The following is a 23,608-nucleotide window of genomic DNA, read 5'->3' as shown; positions in this document are numbered from 1 at the left end:
AAAGGGTAAAAAGGGAAGAGAAGGAAGGGAAGAGGTAGAAAAAAAAGGAGCAAACAAAAAAAGAGAAGAAAAAGGAGTGACACAAGAAGGGGAATCTATAAACATACAGGAACATGTGGTATTGTCACTATCACTGTTCAAAAACGATAAGAGAAGACAAAGGGTTGAGTCTATATAGAATCGGTGGGGAATGGGACAAATGGACCAGAGAAAAAAAATAAAATAAAAATAAAAAAGGGGCCAGTAGGTGGCTCCAAAGGACTACAAGTAAACAAAATAAAAACCTTACATTGTGGCATATAGCAGTATACCAGACGGCGCCCATACTGGCACCAACAAAAAGCCTAAGAGGGGTGCGAGCAAAACCCACAGGGCATGGCAGCTCCCGGGTCTCCGGCACCACAGGGTAACAACCATATGTAAAACATAAAATTGGACAGTAAAATTATAAAATGTTGAAGCAAAACAATGATCGGGATCAGGCCAGGGGAAACCCTACATGGTGGAAATATACGATCAAATTGAGGATGGGCAGAAGGAGGAAGTCATTGGTAGAAGGCAATGATGGAATATAATCATACAATTTGAGATTTAAGAAACAGACACGGAACTCTTATGTGGCCCACGGAGCCCTCTGATGTGGCCCGTGACCTCCTGCTCTGGGATGTAATAGAATACTGTTATTAAAGGTAAGTTTATTACTAAAATCACAGTGTATATATAGGCATATCTGTTCTGCAGTGGTTACTGGGCTGCTTTTATACTGATCGATCTGCAGGTGCAGAGCAGTGCACCTGCAAGTTACCTGCACTGAGCCATAGACTTCTATTACCTGCAAGTTTGGTGAGCTTTCTGAAAGTGCACCACTCCTACAAGATATAATAGAAGTTTATGGCAAAGTGCAGCTAACCTGCAGGAAAGCCACAGGGGAACTGCGCTGCACTTGCAGTGCGGGTAAACAGTACAGCGGTGTGAAAGCAGCCTTAGGCCCCTTTCACATAATCAGTCAAACCCAATTGGACCCTCCATTCACCTTACAAACGCTTACCGCCAATCTGATCCGCAAAACGAGTAGGTTCTATAGAGTAGAGTGGGCTGCCATCCAACCGCTCTGCTCATTGTGACCTGCGACCGGTTACCAAGTCGCTTAAGTGGCCCTCACTCTACAAAGGGTTGGGCACCCCTGGCTTAGGCCATCTGTGGTGCTTTCAGTGCTTTCAGTGTCCTCAAAGCGACCCCAATATCTTTCTTTAGATCAGATATTTCCTGCTTGTAAGTTTTTTTTTCTATCCATTTGATACAGTGTTCAATGTCTGTTTTGGTGGGCAGGGACCTGATATAGCTGTGCAGGGACTTCAACTGTGATTCATTGTTTCAGCCCTCACCCGAGCCCAGGGAGACATTAGAGCGGCTTCTGGTGAGCCTAGAGGGATAATCACAGTTCTCAGGGAGGGGGGAATGTCCATGTGAGCTGGGAATGCAGGGCTGAGTCAGAGTGGGCTGGAGATGCTGGCCCCATCTTGGATCCTAGCTGGCGCTGTGCTGCGGCCAGAGATCTGGTGAAAAAGTGCCCCAAATTGCCTCCTTGTCGGTTGCCGCTGGAGCCCTTCTGTGCCTTGAACTTATCCTTCCCCATGTGCCTGAGTAGAGTGGGGTTTCCAAGCGAAATGAAGCCTGTAGAGCCACGGGACTCTGGGAACTATGCAAAGACACGTCTCACTGCTCCATGCGGCAAGCCACGCCCCTGAGCTTATCCTAAGACAACCAGACCGCAATCGGCAGAAGCAAAAAAACATTTGAGGAATAAGTGGACTTTTTGTGGTGCATTAAAGACATACCGTACTAAAACGTTAAAAACAAATTCTTTATTGAAATAATTAAAGTCTACACACCCCTGTTAGAATGTCAGGTTTCTGTGATGTAAAAAAAATTGACTTTCAGAACTTTTTCCACCTTAAGGTCCCCTACAAATTATACAACTCAATTGAAAAACCAACTGAAATCTTTTAGGTGGAGGGAAGTTGCAATAAAAAAATATGGTTGCATAAGTGTCCCCCCAAACTAATACTATGGTGAAGCACCTTTTGATTTTATTACAGTCTTTATGGGTATGATCAGCATAGCACATCTTGACTTGGCAATATTTGCCCACTCTTCTTTGCAAAACACTCCAAATCTGTCAGATTGTGAGGGCGTCTCCTGTGCACAGCCCTCTTCAGATCACCCAACAGATTTTCTATCGGATTCAGGTATGGGCTTTGGCTGGGTCATTCCAAAACGTTAATCTTCTTTTGGTGAAGCCATTCCTTTGTTGATTTGGATGTACGCTTCGGGTAGTTGTCATGCTGAAAGATGAAGTTCCTCTTCATGTTCAGCTTTCTAGCAGAAGCCTGAAGGTTTTATGCCAATCTTGACTAGTATTTGGAACTGTTCATAATTCCCTCTACCTTGACTAAGACCCCTGTTCCTGTTGAAGAAAAACAACCCCAAAGCATGATGCTGCCACCACCATGCTTCACAGTGGATATGGTGTTCGTTTGGTGGTGTGAAGTGTTGATTTTGCGCCAAACATATCTTTAAAATTATAGCCAAAAAGTTGAACCTTTGTTTCTTCAGACCATAACACAGCCAGTACTTGCCATATATTCCTGCAGCTCCTTTAATGTTGCTGTAGGCCTCTTGGCGGCCTCCCTGACTAGTTTACTTCTCGTCTTTTCATAAATTTTGGAGGTACGTTCAGTTCAGTTTATTTAGGGATAATCAGAGGAATTTTAAAAGATGTCAGGTGTGTACTGACTCCTATTTAACACGAGTTTGAATGAGATTGCTTAATTCTGAACACAGCTACATCCCCAGTTATAAGCGGGTGTGCACACTTTGGCAACCACATTGAAAAGGAAAAAAAGGAAAAAAGAGAAAAGTGGAAAAAAAAGCTAAAAAAAAAAAGCTAAAGGGAATTAAAGAATAACCAAAAATGATGCAAAACCATAGCAGAGACGGAATAAGCAAGAAAAACGTGAGCAAGTCTCGCGTCCTTTCTTTTGGTGGAGTCTGAAGTGGTTATAAAAAAAAAAAGCTGTCTATCTTAATTATCAATGGCCAAGCTTACATTGTTTTTTTTGTTTTTTACATGCAGGTGGTTGGCCTTGATGGAAGTTCACATGTTCGTGATTTTATTCCTCTACAAATATGAGTTAGAGTTACTGGATCCACTTCCAAAAATGGTACATGTTTCTATTGCTTATGTGGCTTGTGGTGGGTAAGGGGGAATTCCAGCTATGTAAAATTGATACATAATACATTGGTTCAGCTCAGACCAATGTAAATATATAAACCATACCTGGCCAATGCCCATGGACGCTGGAAACCATTGAAGTAGACACCACTACTCCAGTGACCTCCACTTGTTTTCGGGTCCTGTTTGTGTGGCTGTTCATTGTGAACCATTTTGCATGGGTGCCATTCAGGGCATGCTATGCATTTTCTGAACTAATGCAAAGCATTCTCTGATTAGAAGAGATGGGCGGGCAGAGTGTTGATATCTCACTCTCCACCTTGTCCAATTAGAAAACAATTTACATGCCTTCAGAAATTTCAGCAGTGATTTCTAGCTTTCAGGGTCATTAGTCAGGTTTGGTATATACCTAGCTACATTGATCCCAGCTGGACCATAATTAGTATGTATAAAATGTCCAAACCTGGAATCCTTTAAAACTGACATTCAGGCGGCAAAATATAGTCTAAATACAAGAGACATATGTATTCTTAGTTGAACCTTGCTGTATTTTTTATATTATCTCCACATTTGTACAGTTGTCCAGTATCTATACCTTGTCTCTGTGCAGGGGTTTCCGGTAGTAAAGACCAGTCACTGCAGTCTCTATCTCTGTGAAGGTTGATTGGTCCATCCCCTGTAGCTTTCTACCTTGCCCCCCTCTAGCTATGAACAGTATGCACAGCAAATTTATGATGTTACCACTAAATGTACAAGGTAATATGGTTTGCAAAGGCTTTTGGTGCACACAAAGTAGAATGGCTACTGAAGAATATATGTAATGTTTTTGTTCCCGTAATTCAGCTTTAAGGTGGAACTTCAGCCAATGCAGTAGATTGGGGAAAGTTTAGAATATGGGTCGCAGAGGTCACAGGTGCAACCACACCAATTCTCCAGGGGGCCCCTGCAGTCTTCCTGTCACTGTAACAGGCCAAGCGGAATCCGAGTCAGAGTGCAGACCAGGGGAGCTTTTGGTGCATTTTTAAGTCATTTGTCATTACCTAGTGGGTGGGTCTTCTGTCATTACCAGGAGGGGGAGTAATCTGTCTTTACAGGAGGAAAGGGCCACCTGTGATTATCTGAAGCAGGGGGCTCCTTAAGGAGGGTGTCATCTGTCATTACCAGGCAGGTCAGCAGTCTTTCCCATGAATGAATGAATGAATGAATGAATGAATGAAAGAAAACTTATATAGCGCAGCACATGCGAATTTAATCGCCTCTGGGCGCTTGTTGTTCCTGTCTCCATGATTGTGATTCCTACTGAACCTGACTGAGAGACAATTTAAAGGCTCAGGAACCCTTTGCAGGTGTTATGGCTTAAATAACTGATTAGAGTGTGACACTTGGAGCCTAGAATATTGCACCTCTTCACAATATTCAAATTTTCTGCGATTGTGGATTTGGGGTTTTAACAACTTAAGCCCCGGACCATTATGCAGGTTTTGCGATTCCACACTGCGTCGCTTTAACTGACAATTGCACGTGCGACGTGGCTCCCAAACAAAATTGGCATCCTTTTTTCCCCACAAATAGAGATTTATTTTGGTGGTATTTGATCACCTCTGCGGTTTTCATTTTTCGCGCTATAAACAAAATAGAGTGACAATTTTGAAAAAAATTCGATATTTTTTACTTTTTGCTATAATATCCCCAAAAAATATATAGAAAAACTATTTTTTCTCCCTCGTCTTCCAGGACGGCACGCTGAGAGTAGACTGGCCACCTGACAGGAAACACAATCAAAAAAAGAGGTTAAAAGGCCCCACCCTTCCCGTGTGCCTCAGTTTCTGATTGTGTTTCCCCTACAGCGAAACAGTTTTTTATTTTTCACCTGACCTAAGGCCTGGGGCTGGTGGTCCCCCCCCCGGAGTCTAGACCACAGGTACTGGGTGCTTTTGGGTCCGGTCAAGGTGCTTGCACTTTCCCGGGGGGGTATCCCTTCTTTTTGGTCTAGGGAGGCTGAAAGTGCTAACTAAGAAGAGTGCCTCCCTGGACGCCAGAGCCTCCTAGCTAGCAGGGCTTCCCTAGTGCTCTGAGGCGGCCGTTCCTCTCTCCCCCCCCCCCGTCTTCCCTCCTACCTTACAGGGAGACTTCCCCTCTGCAGCGTGGTGTCGGCTGGGCTGGGCGCCGCTCCGAGCGGCGCCGTCACTTGCTGGGCGCGTATTGATGACGCGCACGACGGCGTGACGTCACTCCGCCCCTACAAGATGGCGGCCTCCACCGACGGATGCCACATTTCGCTGCAGAGCACAGCAGAGGCAGAGCAACACGCAGCCGGGGAGAGAGAAGGGCCGGGCGCCCTCATCATGGAGGACCGTCTGACAGACCTGGCTGCTGAGGAGTCCACCCGGGGTGAGTCCTCCTTGTGTTCGGGGGTGGGGGGTTTCCCCCCCCCCCCTCTTGTTGTAAACCCTCAGCTGTGAGAGTATGTTGCTAATGGGCCTTTCTATTTTACATTAGGTTTTAGGAGAGGACCCTTCTGCCCAGGGGGAAGCCAGTAGATCTTCTAAGCCCCTTAAAAAAATTAAGAAATGTGGGAATTGTAATGATAAGCTCCCGACAGACTATAACAAACCCTTTTGCTCCAAGTGTATCCTTAAACTAGCTGGGAATGCTCGCCACTCTCAAGGATTTTAAATCTTCCTTGAAAAGTAGGGAGTCTGATCCCCATGTGCCTGGTCCTTCGTCTCAGGAGGGATCCACTTCTGCGCGGCTGGCCCGCCAGCGAACTAGGAAGGCTCCTTCCTCTGACTCCGAGGATTCTGAGGTCACTCTTCAGGACGAGGGCCTGGTGGAAAGCCAGGCGGAGGAAGAGGACGAGGATGCCAGGTCTGGAAAATATATATTTTCCGCAGATGATATGGAGGGTCTTCTCGCAGCCATTTACGCCTCTGAGCAGATCCAACATCCAGCGGAGCAGGTTTCAGCCCAGGACAGGATGTATTTGGGTTTAATTAAGCCTCAGTCTAAGACTATCCCAGTGCATCAATCCCTCAAGGATATTATCCGGAGGGAATGGGCTGAGCCAGAAAAGAAACTTCCCAAGTTTAAGACCTGGAAACGCCGTTGCCCCTTTAAAGTTGAGGTGGAGGATACCTTTTTTAAAGTTCCTCGTCTTGACGCATCTTTAGCTCAGGTCTCTAGACAATCCGATCTCTCTTTTGAGGATGCAGGGAGTTTAAGGGATGCCATGGATAGGCGTGCTGATACCTCCCTCCGTAGAGCCTGGGAAGCCAATGCAGCCGCTTTGGGTCCTGCGTTAGCTTCAGCATGCGTCGCAAGGAACACTGCCGCTTGGACTTCCAGGCTGTTAGATCATCTAGCAAGTTCTTCCAAGTCTAGAGAAACTCAAGAGTCCCTCCAGGTGATCGGCAGTGCGGTAGCCTATTTGGCAGATGCAGCTATTGAGACGGTTCGCGCTTCAGCCAAGACTGGAGCACTTATCAATGCTTCTAGGAGAGCTGTCTGGCTGAAAACTTGGAGGGGCGACCTTGCGTCAAAAAACCGCTTGTGTGCGATTCCGTTTGAGGGTTCCCTCCTGTTCGGCACCGCATTAGATCAGGCCCTAGCGAGATCCTCTGAAAAAGGAAATAAATTTCCCTCCAGACCTAGAGCAAATAGGGGGAAGTTTTTTCGTCCCAACCAGAGGAAAACCCCCCCCCCCAGGGAAGAAATCGGCGCCCGGCAGGCGCTGGGGGTTTGGAAAGGATAAGCCAAAGAGTGGGATCCTTTTTTCCAGCCCCAAGCCTGGTGAAAAGGATCCCAAGTGACGAGAGGGTAGGGGGCAGGCTCTCCAGGTTCCTTCCCGCTTGGGAGGAGATAACCAGGAGTCCTCACGTCCTTCAGATCATCAGGGAAGGTTACAGGCTAGAATTCCGCCAGTTTCCTCCCCCCTTTTTTCTCCTCACACACCTACCAGGCGATCCTCGCAAAGCCGCTGGACTTTCCCAGAACGTTGCCAGCCTGGCCGAACAGGGACTCATAGTCCCAGTCCCTCCAAATCAAGAGGGCCAGGGGGTATACTCCCATATTTTTGTCGTTCCCAAACCACTCGGGAAATTCAGATTGATCATCAATCTCAGACCCCTAAACGTTCATCTTCAATACAAAAAATTTCGTATGGAGAATGTTTACAGTCTCAGGGGCCTCTTGTTAGAAGGCGTGTTCATGGTGACAATAGACTTGAGGGATGCTTACCTTCACGTTCCTATTTGTCCGGATCACCAGAGATTCCTCAGATTCGCCCTCACCTCTGCCCAAGGAGTTCAGCACTGGCAGTTCTCGGCCCTCCCCTTCGGACTGGCTTCCAGTCCGAGGGTGTTTACGAAGGTCCTGGCAGAGGTGATGGCTTTTCTACATTTTAAGGGGATCTCCCTCGTCCCTTACTTGGACGACCTTTTGCTCTTCAACCTGAGTCGGGATCAGCTCCTTCTGGACCTGGCCACTGTCATAACCACCCTGGAATCCCTTGGTTGGATCGTGAACAAGGAGAAGTCTTCTCTCCTTCCAGAACAAAGGAAGATGTACCTAGGTTTTCTTATAGACTCCCTAGAAAGGAAGCTTGTCTTATCCCAAGACAAAGCACAGGGTCTTATGACAGCGGTCAGGTCCCTAGTAGCGGCTGTAGATTCCTCTTTCAGAGAAAATCATGAGGTTGTTGGGACGGATGACTTCGTGCATCCCGGCAGTTCCTTGGGCACAACTCCACTCAAGGCCCCTGCAGGCCTTCCTTCTCTCATCTTGGGGGGGAACGGAAGAGACGTTGGATACCAGGGTCAGTATCCCGGTTCCAGTAAAAGACACCTTACAGTGGTGGCTGTTTCCCCAGAACCTTTTAAAGGGTCGTCTGTGGAGTCAGGTCAACCCGATCAAAGTCACTACAGATGCCAGCAGCTGGGGGTGGGGAGCCCATACGGAGGAACTTCGAGCCCAGGGTTCTTGCAATCCCCAGCAAAGGCGGGCTTCTTCCAACTACCGGGAGTTATTGGCGGTTGGGGAGGCTCTGGAAGCCTTCGAGGAGAGAATTCAGGGCCGAGAGGTCCTAGTCCTCTCCGACAACGCGACTACGATCGCCTTTCTCAACCGGCAGGGGGGCACCAGGTCACACTCTCTCCTAGCCCTCTCCCTGAGGATCCTAAGTTGGGTAGAACAGAGGGTGCCCTCTCTTCTAGCGGTCCATATAAGAGGGACCCTCAATCTGGAGGCCGATTTTCTGAGCCGCCAGCCCATCCTTCAGGGGGAATGGGAATTATGCCCGGAGACCTTCAGCTGGGTTTGCCAACAGCTCGGTCGCCCAGAAGTAGACCTCTTTGCGTGCAAGGGGAACAAAAAGGTGAACAGGTTCTTTTCCCTCTCCCGAGAGCAGGGTTCACTGGGGGTGGATGCGTTGGCTCAACCCTGGAGATTCCGGTTGGCCTACGCCTTTCCTCCCTTGAATCTCATCCCAAGGGTTCTGCAAAAATTGAACGCCTCAGACACCAACCTGATTTTAATCGCTCCTTGGTGGCCCAAGAGGTCCTGGTTCCCCACCCTGAAACATTGGGCTCTAGCTCCCCCGCTTCCTCTCCCTCCCCGGGCGGGTCTTCTGCGGCAGGGGCCGGTCTCTCATCCGAACCCAGAATTCTTCAGCCTGACGGCATGGCTCTTGAGAGGTGGAACCTGCAGCAGAGAGGCTGTTCGGAAAAGGTGATAGGAACCCTGTTGGCTAGTCGCAAGAAAGTCACCAGACTCATCTATGCAAGAATTTGGGGGGTCTTTTCGCGCTGGTGCTCCGCGAAACAGATCTCCTACCCTGACATCCCCGTCATCCTGGATTTCCTCCAGGATGGGGTGGAACTAGGCTTAGCCACTAAGACCTTGAGAGTCCAAGTTACGGCCTTGTCCTATTTTTTGGACAGGAGCCTTTCTGGGGATCCTCTTATTAGGAGGTTTCTGACAGCTAGGGACAGACTTTCCCCTATAAAAGTGTCTAGAGTTCCCCCTTGGGACCTCTCCCTAGTCTTGAATCAGCTATCTAAGGCACCATTCGAACCTATAGATAGTATTCCAATTAAATTACTTTCTTTTAAATTTACTTTTTTGTTGGCTATCACGTCTGCCAAAAGAGTTGGAGACATGCATGCTTTTTCCATTAAGGAACCCTTTCTTCGGGTTTTTGAAGACAGGGTGGTACTGAGTCAGGATCCTCTGTACCTGCCCAAAGTGGCAACTAAATTCCACAGATCCCAGGAGGTAGTCCTCCCTTCGTTTTGCGCAGATCCCAAGAATGAGAAGGAGGCTACTTTTCATTGCTTGGACGTAAGACGTTGTCTTTTGATTTATTTAGAGAGGGTAAGTGAGTTTAGGAATTCCCCTCATCTTTTGGTTAATTTTTCTGGTCAGAAAAAGGGTCAGCAGGCAACGAAAGCTTCTATATCCAGATGGATCAGGCAGGCTATCTCTTTATCCTACACCTTAGCGGGTAGACCAGTTCCTGTTATCAAGGCCCATTCCACCCGATCACTGGCAGCCTCCTGGGCAGAAAGAGCAGGAGCTTCCATAGAACAAATATGTAAAGCGGCGACCTGGTCAAGCCAGAATACGTTCGTCAGACATTACAGAGTCGAACTGCTGTCACCGCAAGATCTGATGTTTGGTAGGAAGGTCCTACAGACGGTGGTCCCGCCCTAAGGTAGGCCCGAAGATTGCTTGTTTTTCTCTCAGCGTGCCGTCCTGGAAGACGAGGGAGAAATGACCAGTTACACTTACCGGTAGCTGGATTTCTACGATGTCTTACAGGACGGCAGGCCTACTTCCCTCCCTGTTATTTACTGCTATTCGGAGTTATTTTTTTGTGTTCTAATAGCGGTTACTTATCTACAAACTGAGGCACACGGGAAGGGTGGGGCCTTTTAACCTCTTTTTTTGATTGTGTTTCCTGTCAGGTGGCCAGTCTACTCTCAGCGTGCCGTCCTGTAAGACATCGTAGAAATCCAGCTACCGGTAAGTGTAACTGGTCATTTTTCCTCAGTTTAGGCTGATACGTATTCTTCTACTTATTTTTGGTAAAAAAAAAAATCGCAATAAGCGTTTATTGATTGGTTTGCGCAAAAGTTATAGCGTTTACGAAATAGGGGATAGTTTTATGGCATTTTTATAAAAAAAATTTTTTTACTAGTAATGGCTAATGGTAGTGATCAGCGATTTTTTTTCATGACTGCGACATTATGGCGGACACTTTTGACACATTTTTGGGACCATTTTCACAGCGAAAAGTGCTATAAAAATGCACTGGTTACTGTGAAAATGACAATGGCAGCAAAGGGGTTAACCACTAGGTGGCGCTAAGGGGTTAAGTGTGCCCTAAAGGAGTGATTCTTACTGTAGGGGGCGTGGCTGTAGGCGTGACGTCACTGATCGCCGTTCCCTATATCAGGAAACAGACGATCCGTGTCACTGCCACACAGAAGAATGGGGAAGGTGTGTTTACACACACCTCTCCCCGTTCTTCAGCTCCTGTGACCCGATCGTGGGACACCGGCGGCGATCGGGTCCAGCACGCACAACCCACGGCTGGGTTCTTAAAGGTGACGTACCGGTACGTGCCTGTGCCCAGCCGTGCCATTCTGCCGACGTATATCGGCGTTGGGCGGTCCTTAAGAGGTTAATGTAAGCCATAATCGTCACAATTATGACAATTCACGGCTTGCACTATCTTGCTTTGCATGTAATGAGTATATCTCATATATTAGTTTCACCTTTTAAGTTGCATTAGTGAAATGAACTTTTGCAAAATATAAAAAAAAAAAATGAGTTTCACCTGTACATGAAGAGACAGAAAGATATGGGGCCGCCTATATCCACAGAAGATCTGTGGTTAATTCTCCAAGATGTTAGAAACAACCTACCTGCTGAGTTCCTTCAAAAAATGTGTGCAAGTGTACCTAGAAGAATTGATGCTGGGTTGAATGCAAAAAGGGTGGTCACACCGAATACTGATTTGATATGGATTTCTCTTCTGTTTATTTACTTTACATTACTTTTACATTTTGTTAATTGATAAAAAATAAACCATTAACATTTCTATTTATAAAAGTATTAAAAAATGAGTATGTTTTTTGTAAATCCTGCTTACCTAGGGTGAATGCAGCATTGGTCCCCCCCCCCCCCCGGCTCGAAGACCGAGAACCAAGCGATCAAAGACCACTGATCACTCAGTTCTCAGAGCTTCATGAGCAGAGAACTGGTGACTGTCAGTCACTGGCTCTTGGCTCCGACCCCCCTCCCCCCCTTCATGCTATAGAGCACTGGGCTGTGGAGGGGGCGGAAGCAGGTGGTTTGCTGAGAGGCTGAGCCAGGTGCCAGTCCAGAGAAGTGGGCGGTTCGCGACCATATTGTTGCAATCTTGCCCCAACCTGGACCGGCTCTGTGATGTCAGCTGACAGCGGGCTTCAGCCTGCTGTCTGCTGAAAATGGGTAACAGTAATGCAGCAGGAATTGCACTCCTGTGATCTACAGGAGAAGTACAGCCAAACGAGCTTTGCTGGACTTCTCCTTTAATTTACAACCTTTTTTCACACCTACCTAAAACTTTTGCACAGTATTTTAATATGAGCCCACTTATCAGAGGTGTCCAACATCTTCACACACATACTCACTCATCACGTGTTATAGGGAATTAATTCACCTATTACTGGAATTCAAGTGTTCACCCCAAGGCAGCGCCAATACCCCTACACTATAATAATTGACTTTTACACTCCTCCCTAGGGAGGCTTGCCAGGGGGGCAGCAGCCCATATAACCTACCGTAGCGCGGAATATATTTTACCTGTTTTGCACAGTATTGTGTGCGTGTGTGTGTATACAGTAAATACTGTGGGCCGGATTCAGATACATTGCAGTATCTGTCGGCGCGGCGTAACGTATCTCAGATACGGTACGCCACCGTAACTTAGGGCGCAAGTTCCGTATGCAGAAAGAACTTGCGCCCTTAGTTGTGGCGTAACGTATGTGTGTCAGCGTAAGCCCGCCTAATTCAAATGGGGATGATGTGGGCGTGTTTTATGTAAATTCACTGTGACCCACGACCCATGCGCCGTTCGTGAAACAATCCCAGTGCACATGCTCGAAACTACGCCGCAAGTCGTCATTGCTTTAGACGTGAACGTAACTTACGTACAGCCCTATTCATGAACGACTTGCGCAAACGACGTAAAATTTTCAAAACTCGCGCGGGAACGACGTCTATACTTAACATTGGCTACGCCTCATATAGCAGGGGTAACTTTACACCGAAAAAAGCCTAACGTAAACGACGTAAAAAAATTTGAGTCATTTTCTAAGGTAGCTTAGGGTGCATTCACACCACGATTTTGTCATCCTTTTTTTACTCACGATTTTTGCTTTTAAATCGTCCAAATCTGTATGGCAAAACGGATCCATTCACTGCCATTCATTAATTTAGGTCCCCAAGTGCATCCGATTTGATCCGCATACGATTTGATACGATTTAAAATCGTATCAAAAAACGTGTTTGCCCACGATTTTTGGTCCTGATTTAAAATCGTATTACAATCGGATGCGGATCAAATCGGATGCACTTGGGGACCTAAATTAAATGAATGGAAGTGAATGGATCCGTTTGCCATACGATTTCAAACCTACAATCGTGAGAACAGCAGGAGAAGTGAAGTGACAGCAAGCGGCAGGAGAACTATTCTAGTTCTCATTGTGCAGGTCATTGGGGACAGTAGCAGCAGCAGGAGAAGTGAAGTGACAGCAAGCGGCAGGAGAACTATTCTAGTTCTCATTGTGCAGGTCATTGGGGACAGTAGCAGCAGCAGGAGAAGTGAAGTGACAGCAAGCGGCAGGAGAACTATTCTAGTTCTCATTGTGCAGGTCATTGGGGACAGTAGCAGCAGCAGGAGAAGTGAAGTGACAGCAAGCGGCAGGAGAACTATTCTAGCCCTCAGGGAAGATGAAGCTGATCTCTCCCTGGAGGACAGTCTATGATTGCCATGTTCAGCAGAATAAGCAGGACCATCGTTGTAGCGCCTGGTAATGACTTTTCCACTTTCTCTGCTGCTGCTACTGTCCCCAATGATCTGCACAATGAGATCTAGAAGAGTTCTCCTGTCGCTTGCTGTCACTTCACTTCTCCTGCTGCTGCTACTGTCCCCAATGACCTGCACAATGAGATCTAGAAGAGTTCTCCTGTCGCTTGCTGTTACTTCACTTCTCCTGCTGCTGCTACTGTCCCCAATGACCTGCACAATGAGAACTAGAAGAGTTCTCCTGTCGCTTGCTGTTACTTCACTTCTCCTGCTGCTGCTACTGTCCCCAATGACCTGCACAATGAGATCTAGAAGAGTTCTCCTGTCGCTTGCTGTCACCATCACCTCCGGGCTACTCATGGTGGGAAACACAGGACCCCCTCTCCGTTCACAGCTGGATTCTCAACACACAAAAAGTGCCCAAAAAGTCCGCAGGGTGACAAGATATTCTCCGCTAACGCCGCCAATGTACTAAAGAGAACTGCTGCGATAAAGGTAAAACATTTGCCATGCTAATACAGTATTCCCTGCAGCCACAGAACTAAATTTTCCGTTTAAAAATACAATTACAATAATCGGATTTTTACTTCATTTGACAACAGCAGACTTTTATGGTTATCTATCTCCAAATGTTCTTTTTTGTAATTAAAATACAGTGATCAGCCGTAAGGATTTTGAAGCTGTTTCAGTAGTTCCGATATTAAATTCTGCAAAAATTTTACTTTAGAAGCAAGTACATTTAAAGTACACTGTGACAAACAGCGAGCAAGCAGGCTTTTATTGCAGAAGAGACATGCAACAAAATACAATGTTACAATGTTTATTGAAATTGTACTTATTCCAAAGGCAACATCTTCTCATTTACAGCCAATAGGGTGATAGCTCAATGTAAGTTTTGGGAACTTTGGGAAATGTATAAGCAGAGGGTAGAGGGATATATATTCTTAATTTATTTTTTATAAAAAAAAACAAGCGGAGTGAAATTATTCAGTGAATTTATACATCAGATCGCACAAGTCTGTGAAAAAAAATTAATGACTGTTGTTTGATATAATGTTACTAATGGGAGACAACACAAATTACTAGGAAAGGATTTGTTGGGAACCAGTTTATTGTATATTATGCTACAGAAAGGGAAACCTTGTTCTAAAAAAAAAAAAAAAAACCTACATTATTTAAAATCAGGATCCGATTTTTTTTGACATACGATTACATACGATTTTGACAGATACGATTCCATCCGATTTAACGGTCCGTTTTTCGGATGGAAAAATCGTGATGTGAACCTAGCCTTATGGAAGTGGACAGGTGGCTTTAAAGCCCACTGAATAATTTTCACATAAAAGCCCATCACCAGCTCTACAAATGTTTACCTATTTCTGGCTGCTATAGATGTTTAAAATCTCTGTCTGTGGGCCGCAATTTATATACAGCCCTGGTAGACTAGTGGTTGACTGCAGCAGAGAAAAATCCATCTTGCCTGCCAGGTATATGCTGCGTGGTAAATCTCAGCAATGGATAGATAAAAATACCATAATTTGTCAAGTAAAACACCTGTGTATTTATCTGGAGTTCTGCTTTTTTTCCCCTTAAAGTGGAACTTCACTCTTCCGATCTACATTGATTATGTTTAATCCACTTGCTGCTAGCATTAGTAAATAGATAGGAAAGTATTTCGGCCCAGATCCACAAAGATCTGCCTATCTTTAGGCAGGCGTAGCGTAAGTTACGGCGGCGTAGTGTAAAATGTGTCGGCGTAAGGGCGCGGAATTCAAATGGCTAAGATGTGGGCGTGTTTTATGTCAATACATCTTGACCCCACATAAATGAAGTTTTTTTGGAACGGCGCATGCGCCGTCCCTGGGGGTATCCCAGTGCGCATGCTCAAAATCACGTCGCAAATAGTCAATGCTTTCGACGTGAACGTAATTTACGCAAAGCCCTATTCGCGAACGTTTTACGCAAATGATGTAAACGGAAAATTCAACGCTGTCCCGACGTCCATACTTAACATTGCGTACGCCTCATAGACCCAGGGGTAACGTTACGCCAAAAAAAGCGGTGCGTAAACGACGTAAAAAAGCGCCGGGCGGATGTACGTTTGAGGATCGCCGTATCTACCTAATTTGCATATTCCTCGCGTAAATCTACGGAAGCGCCACCTAGCGGCCAGCGTAAATATGCACCTAAGATCCGACGGCGTACTAAGACGTACGTCAGTCGGATCGAGCCCACATTCAGTCGTATCTTGTTTTGTGGATACAAAACAAAGATACGACGGGGCATCTTGGAACTTACGCGGCGTATCAATAGATACGCCGGCGTAAGTTCTTTGTGGATCTGGGCCATCATGTTTATCAAACTTTTTTTTTTTACATTTGCTTAATTCCTGGTTTCTTGCCTAGGTGCCTTCAGGAGGGCAGTGGGTGGGATAAGGTTTTCTCAGCAAAGCACACCATCCTGCATGCATGCTTGAGCTAAGGGCAGATGGAATCCAGGAAGTAAATGCTACATGAATAATTTGCCCTTACTCAAAATGGTCACAGCCAGAAATGCTAGGGTTTATTTTTCAAATTGATTTCTCAACAAAATGAAGCATAGAGGCATGGATAGATGGTGAAGTTTGCTTTGAATATTACAAATTAATTAAATATTGTTGGCTTATGGAGCTCAAATGCAGTGAATATCTGCTTTAAGAAATAGTATGATGTCCATTTCATAAGTCTTGTCCTGTTCATTGGTGCAGAGAATTACGTTTTCTGGTGTCCTAAAATAGCCCTATCCAATGTTTTACAGGATAATATGCACTTTGTTGGGGTCCAGCGACCCGATGGACCCTTCCGTGTTAAGTATAAGCTAAGAGAATAAATGTGCAAGAAATGTAAGTATTTATAGTTTCTCTATGATGTGACCACTACTTCACCTAATAATATTGTAATGTCCATCCTGCGGAAAACGTTCTGCAGAGAACTACGTAGTTACATAATATATCTTTTGTATTCCATATGTGAAGAATTCTGAGGCCATTCTGTACCCCATTTTGAAATTTAATATTGCATAATTGTGTGTGTGTGTGTGTGTGTGTATAAATAATGTATTCTTATAAAAAAATATATATACAGTGTATGTATGTATGTGTGTGTGTGTATATATATATATATATATATATATATATATATATATATATATATATATATATATATATATATATATATATATATATATATATATATATATAAATATATGTGTGTGTGTACAGTGCATCCATAAAGTATTCACAGCGCTTACATTTTTCCACATTTTGTTTTGTTACAGCCTTATTCCAAAATAGATTAAATTAATTATTTTCCTCAAAATTCCACAAACATCCCATAATGACAACGTGAAAGAAGTTTGTTTGTTTGAATACTTTGCAAATTTATTAAAAATAAAAAAAACAAAAAATTACATGTACATAAGTATTTACAGCCTTTGCCATGACACTCAAAATTGACCCGATGGTCACTCTAAAGCCGCGTACACACGATCAGTCTATCCGATGAGAACGGTCTGATGGACTATTTTTTTTCGGTTAACCGATGAAGCTGACTGATGGTCCGTCGCGCCTACACACTATCGGTTAAAAAAACAATCGTGTCAGAACGCGGTGACATAAAACACAACGACGTGCTGAAAAAAACAACGTTCAATGCTTCCAAGCATAGGTCAACTTGATTCTGAGCATGCGTGGATTTTTAACCGATGGTTATGCCTACTAACGATCGGTTTTGACCTATCGGTTAGGAATCCATCGGTTAAATTTAAAGCAAGTTGGCTTTTTTTTAACCGATGGTTAAATAACCTATGGGGCCCACACACGATCAGTTTTGACTGATGAAAACGGTCCATCAGACCGTTGTCCTCTGTTTAACCGATCGTGTGTACGAGGCCTAACAGAGCTCCAGCATTTCTCTGTGGAGAGAGGAGAACCTTTCAGAAGAACAACCATCTCTGCAGCACTCCACCAATCGGGCCTGTATGGTAGATTGGCCAGATGGAAGCTACTCCTCAGTAAAAGGCACATGACATCATGCCTGGAGTTTGTCAAAAGGCACCTGGAGGACTCTAAAACCGTGAGAAACAAAATTCTCTGGTCTAATGAAACAAATTGAACTCTTTAGCATGAATGGCAAGCGTCATGTCTGGAGGAAACCAGGCACCGCTCATCACCTGGCCAATACCATCCCTACAGTGAAGCATGGTGGTGGCAGCATCATGTTGTGGGGATGTTTTTCAGTGGCAGGAACTGGGAGACTAGTCAGGATCGAGGGAAAGATGAATGCAGACATGTATAGAGACATCCTTGATGGAAACCTGCTTCAGCGTGCTCTGGATCTGACTGGGGCGAAGGTTCATTTGCCAACAGGACAATGACTCTAAGCACACAGCCAGGATGACAAAGGAGTGGCTACGGGACAACACTGTGAATGTCCTTAAGTGACCCAGCCAGAGCCCAGACTTGAACCTGGTTGAACATCTCTGGAGAGATCTGAAAATCGCTGTGCACTGATGCTCCTCATTCAACCTGATGAAGCTTGAAAGGTCCTGCAAAGAAGAATGGGAGAAACTGCCCGAAAATTGGTATGCCAAGCTTGTAGCATCATACTCATCATACTCCAAAAAACAACTATAATTGGTGCCAAAGATGCTTCAACAAAGTATTGAGCAAAGGCTGTGAATACTTATGTACATGGGATTTTTTTTATTTTTAATAAATTTGCTAATATTTCAAACCAACGTCTTTCACATGTCATTATGGGGTATTGTTTGTAGAATTTTGAGGAACATAATGAATTTATTTCATTTTGGAATAAGGCTGTAACGTATCAAAATGTGGAAGAAGTGAAGTACTGTGAATACTTTCTGGATGCACTGCATAGTCCTATGTATATAAAATAATAATTCTAAAATATTAATATTAATCACTTCAATACAGGGCATTTTCACTCCTTTCCTGCCCAGGCTAATTTTCAGCTTTCAGCACTGGCACGCTTTGAATGACAATTGTGCGGTCTTGCGACATGGCTCCCAAGCAAAATTGACGTCCTTTTTTCTTACAAATAGAGCTTTCTTTTGGTGGTATTTGATCATCTCTGCAGTTTTTATTTTTTGCGCTATAAACAGAAAAATACTGGCAATTTTGAAAAAAACACAATATTTGTAACTTTTTTTTCTCTCAATTTAGGCCGATATGTATTCTTCTACTTATTTTTGGTAAAAAAAAAAAATCGCAATAAGTGTATAGTGATATAGTGAGTTTGCGCAAAAGTTATAGCGCCTACAAAATGGGGATAGATTTATGACATTTTTATTTATTTTTTACTAGTAATGGCGGTTATCTGCGATATTGCGGCGGACAGATCGGACACTTTTGACACTATTTTGGGACCATTCACATTTATATAGCGAACAGAGCTATAAATATGCACTGATTACTGTATAAATGTTACTGGTAGGGAAGGGGTTAACACTAGGGGCGATCAAGGGGTTAAATGTGTTCCCTAGGGAGTGATTCTAACTGTGGGGGAAGGGGACTGACTGGGGGAGGTGACTGATCGATGTCCCTATGTACAAGGTACACACCATCGGCCTCCTCTCCCTGACAGGACGTGGAGCTCTGCATTTACACACAGAGATCCACGTCCCTGGCTCTGTAACTAGCGATCGCGGCCTCCAGGCATGCGCATCGACACCCGAGTGACGCGGCGGACACGTGCCCCCTAGTGGCCAGGAGGCCAGATGACGTCATATGGCGGCCACCCAGGATGGTAGAGCCACCTTGAGGCCGTCATATGACTATGGGCGGGATGGAAAGTGGTTAATTACTATGACTATCATAATAAAATTATATAACAAAATAATTTTTTTATACAGTATAATGTAGATTTATATGATTTTAATTGTGTGTGTGTGTATGTATATGTGTGTGTATATATATATATATAATCTCTATCACACACACACACTAAAGTAATATTGTATAATGACTAATATTGTAAGAAAGCATCATGTTAATGTTTTTTAAGTCTTAAAAAATTACAGTGGTTGCAGGTTTAATTAAAAAGCACATTCATAATATATATTTTTTTTTTTTTTTTAAATAGAGTAAAAAATAATTAGAACCTCTCAGTTCATTGGAGAGATTTTCAACTCGTTTTCTCTGTGACATTTTTAACGGTCAGGAAGAGACAACGCAAACAGCAATAATCATGATAATTGTATTATATAATTACACCTTAATTTTTTTTCTTCTTTTCAGGCCACCAGGATAGAGCAAAAGTGACAAACCACATACCAAAAACCGTTCATCTGTATCTTCACCTTTTATAAATGTTTTCTTGCTCTTTATAATTTTGTACCACTAGTATTTATACCAAAAAAATATTCAAAGCTGAATTTTGGAAAAAGTCCTCCTTTGCAATGGGGTAACACTGCTAGACTGGTCCTGGCAGTCTCTTCTCCCATTTCAGTGGTCTAAGGTCCTATGATGTCACCAAGACTGATTTAACGACCATAACCCTGGAAAAAACATGGCTCAACCACCTGGTCTTACTGCCACGAGTCCTCAGTCTATGTTCACATTGGGCTGATTTGGCATGCTATTTGACATGCCAACAATAGCACCGTAAGAATCAGTGCGACGCCGACTTTGCGGCACCACACCGATTCCTAAAAATAGTTTCTGTACTACTTTTGGTGACTTCAGGGGCAATATTAATAGACATCTGTGCATGAACCCGCACAGATGTCTGTCAAATCACCCCCGCAGTCGGACTGAAATTCCGGTTTGAAATCAATCACCTATAGATGCCTTTAGCTAGATTCAGAGAGAGTTACGGCGGCGTATCAGTAGATACGCCGTCGTAACTCTAAGCGTATTCTGGAAACCATATACGCTTAAATTAGGCTAAGATACGAGCGGCGTAAGTCTCCTACACCGTCGTATCTTAGGGTGCATATTACGCTGGTCTCTAGGTGGCGCTTCCGTTGTTTTCCGCGTCGAATATGCAAATGAGCAAGATACGCCGATTCACGAACGTACGTGCGCCCGTCGCAATTAGTTACGCCGTTTACGTAAGAGATACGCCGGCGTAAAGATAAAGTTGCTCCCTAGGTGGGGCAGCCCATGCAAGGTATGGATGTCAGAACAAGCCTATCTTTTTACATCGTTTGCGCAAGTCGTACGCGAATAGGGCTGGACGTAATGTACGTTCACGTCAAAACCAATACGTCCTTGCGGCGTACTTTGGAGCAATGCACACTGGGATATGTCAATGGACGGCGCATGCGCCGTTCGTTAAAAACATCAATCACGTCGGGTCACGAGTCATTAACATAAAACACGCCCCCCTGTTCCTCATTTGAATTAGGCATGCTTACGCTGGCCCATTTATGCTACGCCGCAGTAACTTAGGAGGCAAGTGCTTTGTGAATACAGCACTTGCCTCTCTGACTTACGGCGGCGTAGCGTATATGCGATACGCTACGCCGCCTCAAAGTTAAGCCAGTCTTTCTGAATCTGGCTACTTGTTTTTTTTTCTCTGAATGAACCATCTTGTGGAGAGAAGAGTCTATCTATGCTTACAGAAGTGGAATGCCTGAGATTGTAAAAAGGGAAAGTGTTCCCATAGGGGGAGTTTAAGCTTGCTGTTTTGCCAATTTGTTTGCATTATAATTATATTGCACGTAATTCTATTTTAAATATGATTGATTTTAAATATTTTTGGACATGGGATATGTATTGAGATGCTTTTTTCAATAATTTTTTTTTTTTTTTTGCATATTTTATATACAGTGCTGGTGGTAGAAATCAATTACATGGGCTACTGATAATTATGGGGCAGATCCACAGAGCGAGTACGCCGGCGTATCTACTGATACGCCGGCGTACTTTCAAATTTCCCGCGTCGTATCTTTAGTTTGAATCCTCAAACCAAGATACGACGGCATCTGGGTTCGATCCGACAGGCTTCGTACGCCTTCGGATCGCAGATGCAATACTTTGGCGTCCGCTGGGTGGAGTTTGCAAATTAGCTTTTTCCGACGATCCACGAACGTACGCGCGGCCGTCTCTAGTCGGCTTTTTCCGGCGTATAGTTAAAGCTGCTATTTTGCGGCGTATAGATAGACTTGCCATGTCAAAGTATGGCCGTCGTTCCTGCGTCGAAATTTGATTTTTTATTTTTTTTCCGTAAGTCGTCCGTGAATAGGGATGGACGTAAGTCACGTCTAAGTTCAAAAAAATGACGTCGTTGCGTCATTACGTAATTTAGTGCAATGCACGGCGGGAAATTTTAAAAAACGACGCATGCGCATTTCATTCGGCGCGGGGACGCGCTTCATTTAAATGAAACCTGCCCCCAACCCGCCCAATTTCAAATCCGCCGACAGAAATACACTACGCCGCGAACTCAATGAGGATTTGAAAATGCGCCAGGTAAGGTACGGCGGCGTAGTGTATCTCTGATACGCTGCGCCGTTCCACATGTATGTGGATCTGGCCCTATGTATTTATCATAAGGTATTTCAATGCAGCTGCTAGATACATTTAAATATCAAATTTTTTCCTATACACACTAGTAGCACAGAGTGGTTGATTTATGATTTATTTCTAAACATTTGATATGTTTTCTATTGTGAATAAAATAGGGATTTGTGAGATTTTAAAAATCATTGATTTTTTTTTAGGTTAAAGTAGATTTTACACAGCTTCCAAGCTTTTTTGGAATTGGAGTTGTATATTGCAGACAGACTTGAGAGCAACCAGTTTACAATATATTTACAGTGGGAGAAAAAAGTTACAACAAATTATTAGTTACATTTAGAGTAAATAATTTATATCCGTGAAGAATTTTTCTTCTTTATAAAATAAAAAACATAGCTTAGAAAATTCTCAGAAATTCTAGGTGGCCATTTTTTCAATTCCTCAGGAAATTAGTGTATATATCTCTTCTTATTCTTCTTCAGTGGCACTTTTGTCTTCTGGTGATCCGATTCCTGTCATTCCACAGAACAGATGAAAATAACATATACTGTATATGGTTTATAAATACATAAATATGTTGTACACTCACCAGCCACGTTATTGAGTACACCTGTTCAATTGCTTGGTAACACATATTGCTAATCAGCCAATCGCATGGCAGCAACTCAATGCATTTAGGCATCTAGACGTAGTGACGACGACTAGCTAAAGCGAGCATCAGAATGGAGAATAGAGAGGATTCAAGTGACTTTGAAAGTGGCTTGGTTGTTGCTGCCAGATGGGCAGGTCTGAGTATTTCGAAAACTGCTGATCTTTACAATTCAGCAGGTTTACAGAGAATGGTCCTAAAAAGAGAAAATATCCAGTGAGCGGCAGTTGTGTGGATGAAAATGCCTTGGTGATGTCAGAGGGGAATGGGCAGACTGGTTTGAGATGATAGAAAGGCAACAGTAGCTTAAATAACCACTCGTTACAACCAAGGTATGCAGAATATCATCTCTGAATGCACAACACATCGAACCTTGCTGCAAATGGACTACAGCAGCAAAAGACCACACCGGGTGCCACTCCTGTCAGCTAAGAACAGGAAACTGAGTCTACAATTTGCAGCCTACCTGAGTATTGTTGCTGAGTATATCCATCCCTTTATGACTACAGTGTACCCATCTTCTGATGGCTCCTTCCAGCAGGATATATAATGCACCATGTCACAAAGCCCAAATCATCTCACTGCTGGTTTCTGGAACATGACAATGAGGTCACTGGACTCCAATGGCCTCCACAGTCACCAGATCTCATCCAATAGAGCACCTTGGGATGTGATGGAACGGGAAAACCACATCGTGGATGTGCAGCCGACAAATCTGCAGAAACTGCGTGATGTTATGTCAATATGGAGCAAAATCTGAGGAATGTTTCCAACACTAAATCTATGCCACGAAAAATGATGGCAGTTCTCCACAACAATTCCTTCAAAAAGTTATCAGAATAACAAAGAAAATACAAAAAGGCAATATTATCTTATGTGGGGACTTTAATGCAACGATGGACCCTACTCTGGACACCACTAAAGGGATCCAATCCAAACGAAGAGGTTTGAAGAACATCTTCTCACAAGAAGACCTCCATGATCCTTGGAGGTGTCTCCACGCAACAGAAAAGGACTTTACGTTTTATTCAAATGTCCATAAATCCTATTCTAGGATCGACTTCTTCATCACTGACAGAGCTCTCCTCCAGAAAACCACAGATGCCCATATACATAACATAACATGGT

General features: G+C 44.1%; 2 protein-coding genes across 3 annotated transcripts in view; one reads left to right on the top strand and one right to left on the bottom strand.

Moving 5' to 3' along the window:
* Positions 1-19,641, top strand: part of LOC120936244 (24-hydroxycholesterol 7-alpha-hydroxylase-like) — a 114,544-nt gene extending 94,903 nt beyond the window's left edge. For both annotated transcript variants that reach the window (XM_040348457.1, XM_040348458.1), the window contains 3 exons: positions 3,137-3,224; positions 16,104-16,188; positions 19,606-19,641. In XM_040348457.1, coding sequence (XP_040204391.1) covers positions 3,137-3,224; positions 16,104-16,175 — 160 coding nt within the window. In that variant the 3' untranslated portion in view covers positions 16,176-16,188; positions 19,606-19,641. The remainder of the gene's footprint in view (positions 1-3,136; positions 3,225-16,103; positions 16,189-19,605) is intronic.
* Positions 19,642-22,463: 2,822 nt separating this feature from the next.
* SLC25A27 (solute carrier family 25 member 27) overlaps positions 22,464-23,608 on the bottom strand; it is a 47,860-nt gene continuing 46,715 nt past the window's right edge. The window contains exon 10 of the mRNA XM_040348444.1: positions 22,464-22,676. The gene's annotated coding sequence lies outside the window, so the exon portion shown is untranslated. The remainder of the gene's footprint in view (positions 22,677-23,608) is intronic.

The sequence above is a fragment of the Rana temporaria genome, chromosome 4, assembly GCF_905171775.1.
Source record: "Rana temporaria chromosome 4, aRanTem1.1, whole genome shotgun sequence".
Taxonomy (NCBI): Eukaryota; Metazoa; Chordata; class Amphibia; order Anura; family Ranidae; genus Rana; species Rana temporaria.
Note: the sequence above shows the minus strand (reverse complement) of the source record. Positions and strands in the feature narration are given on the sequence as shown.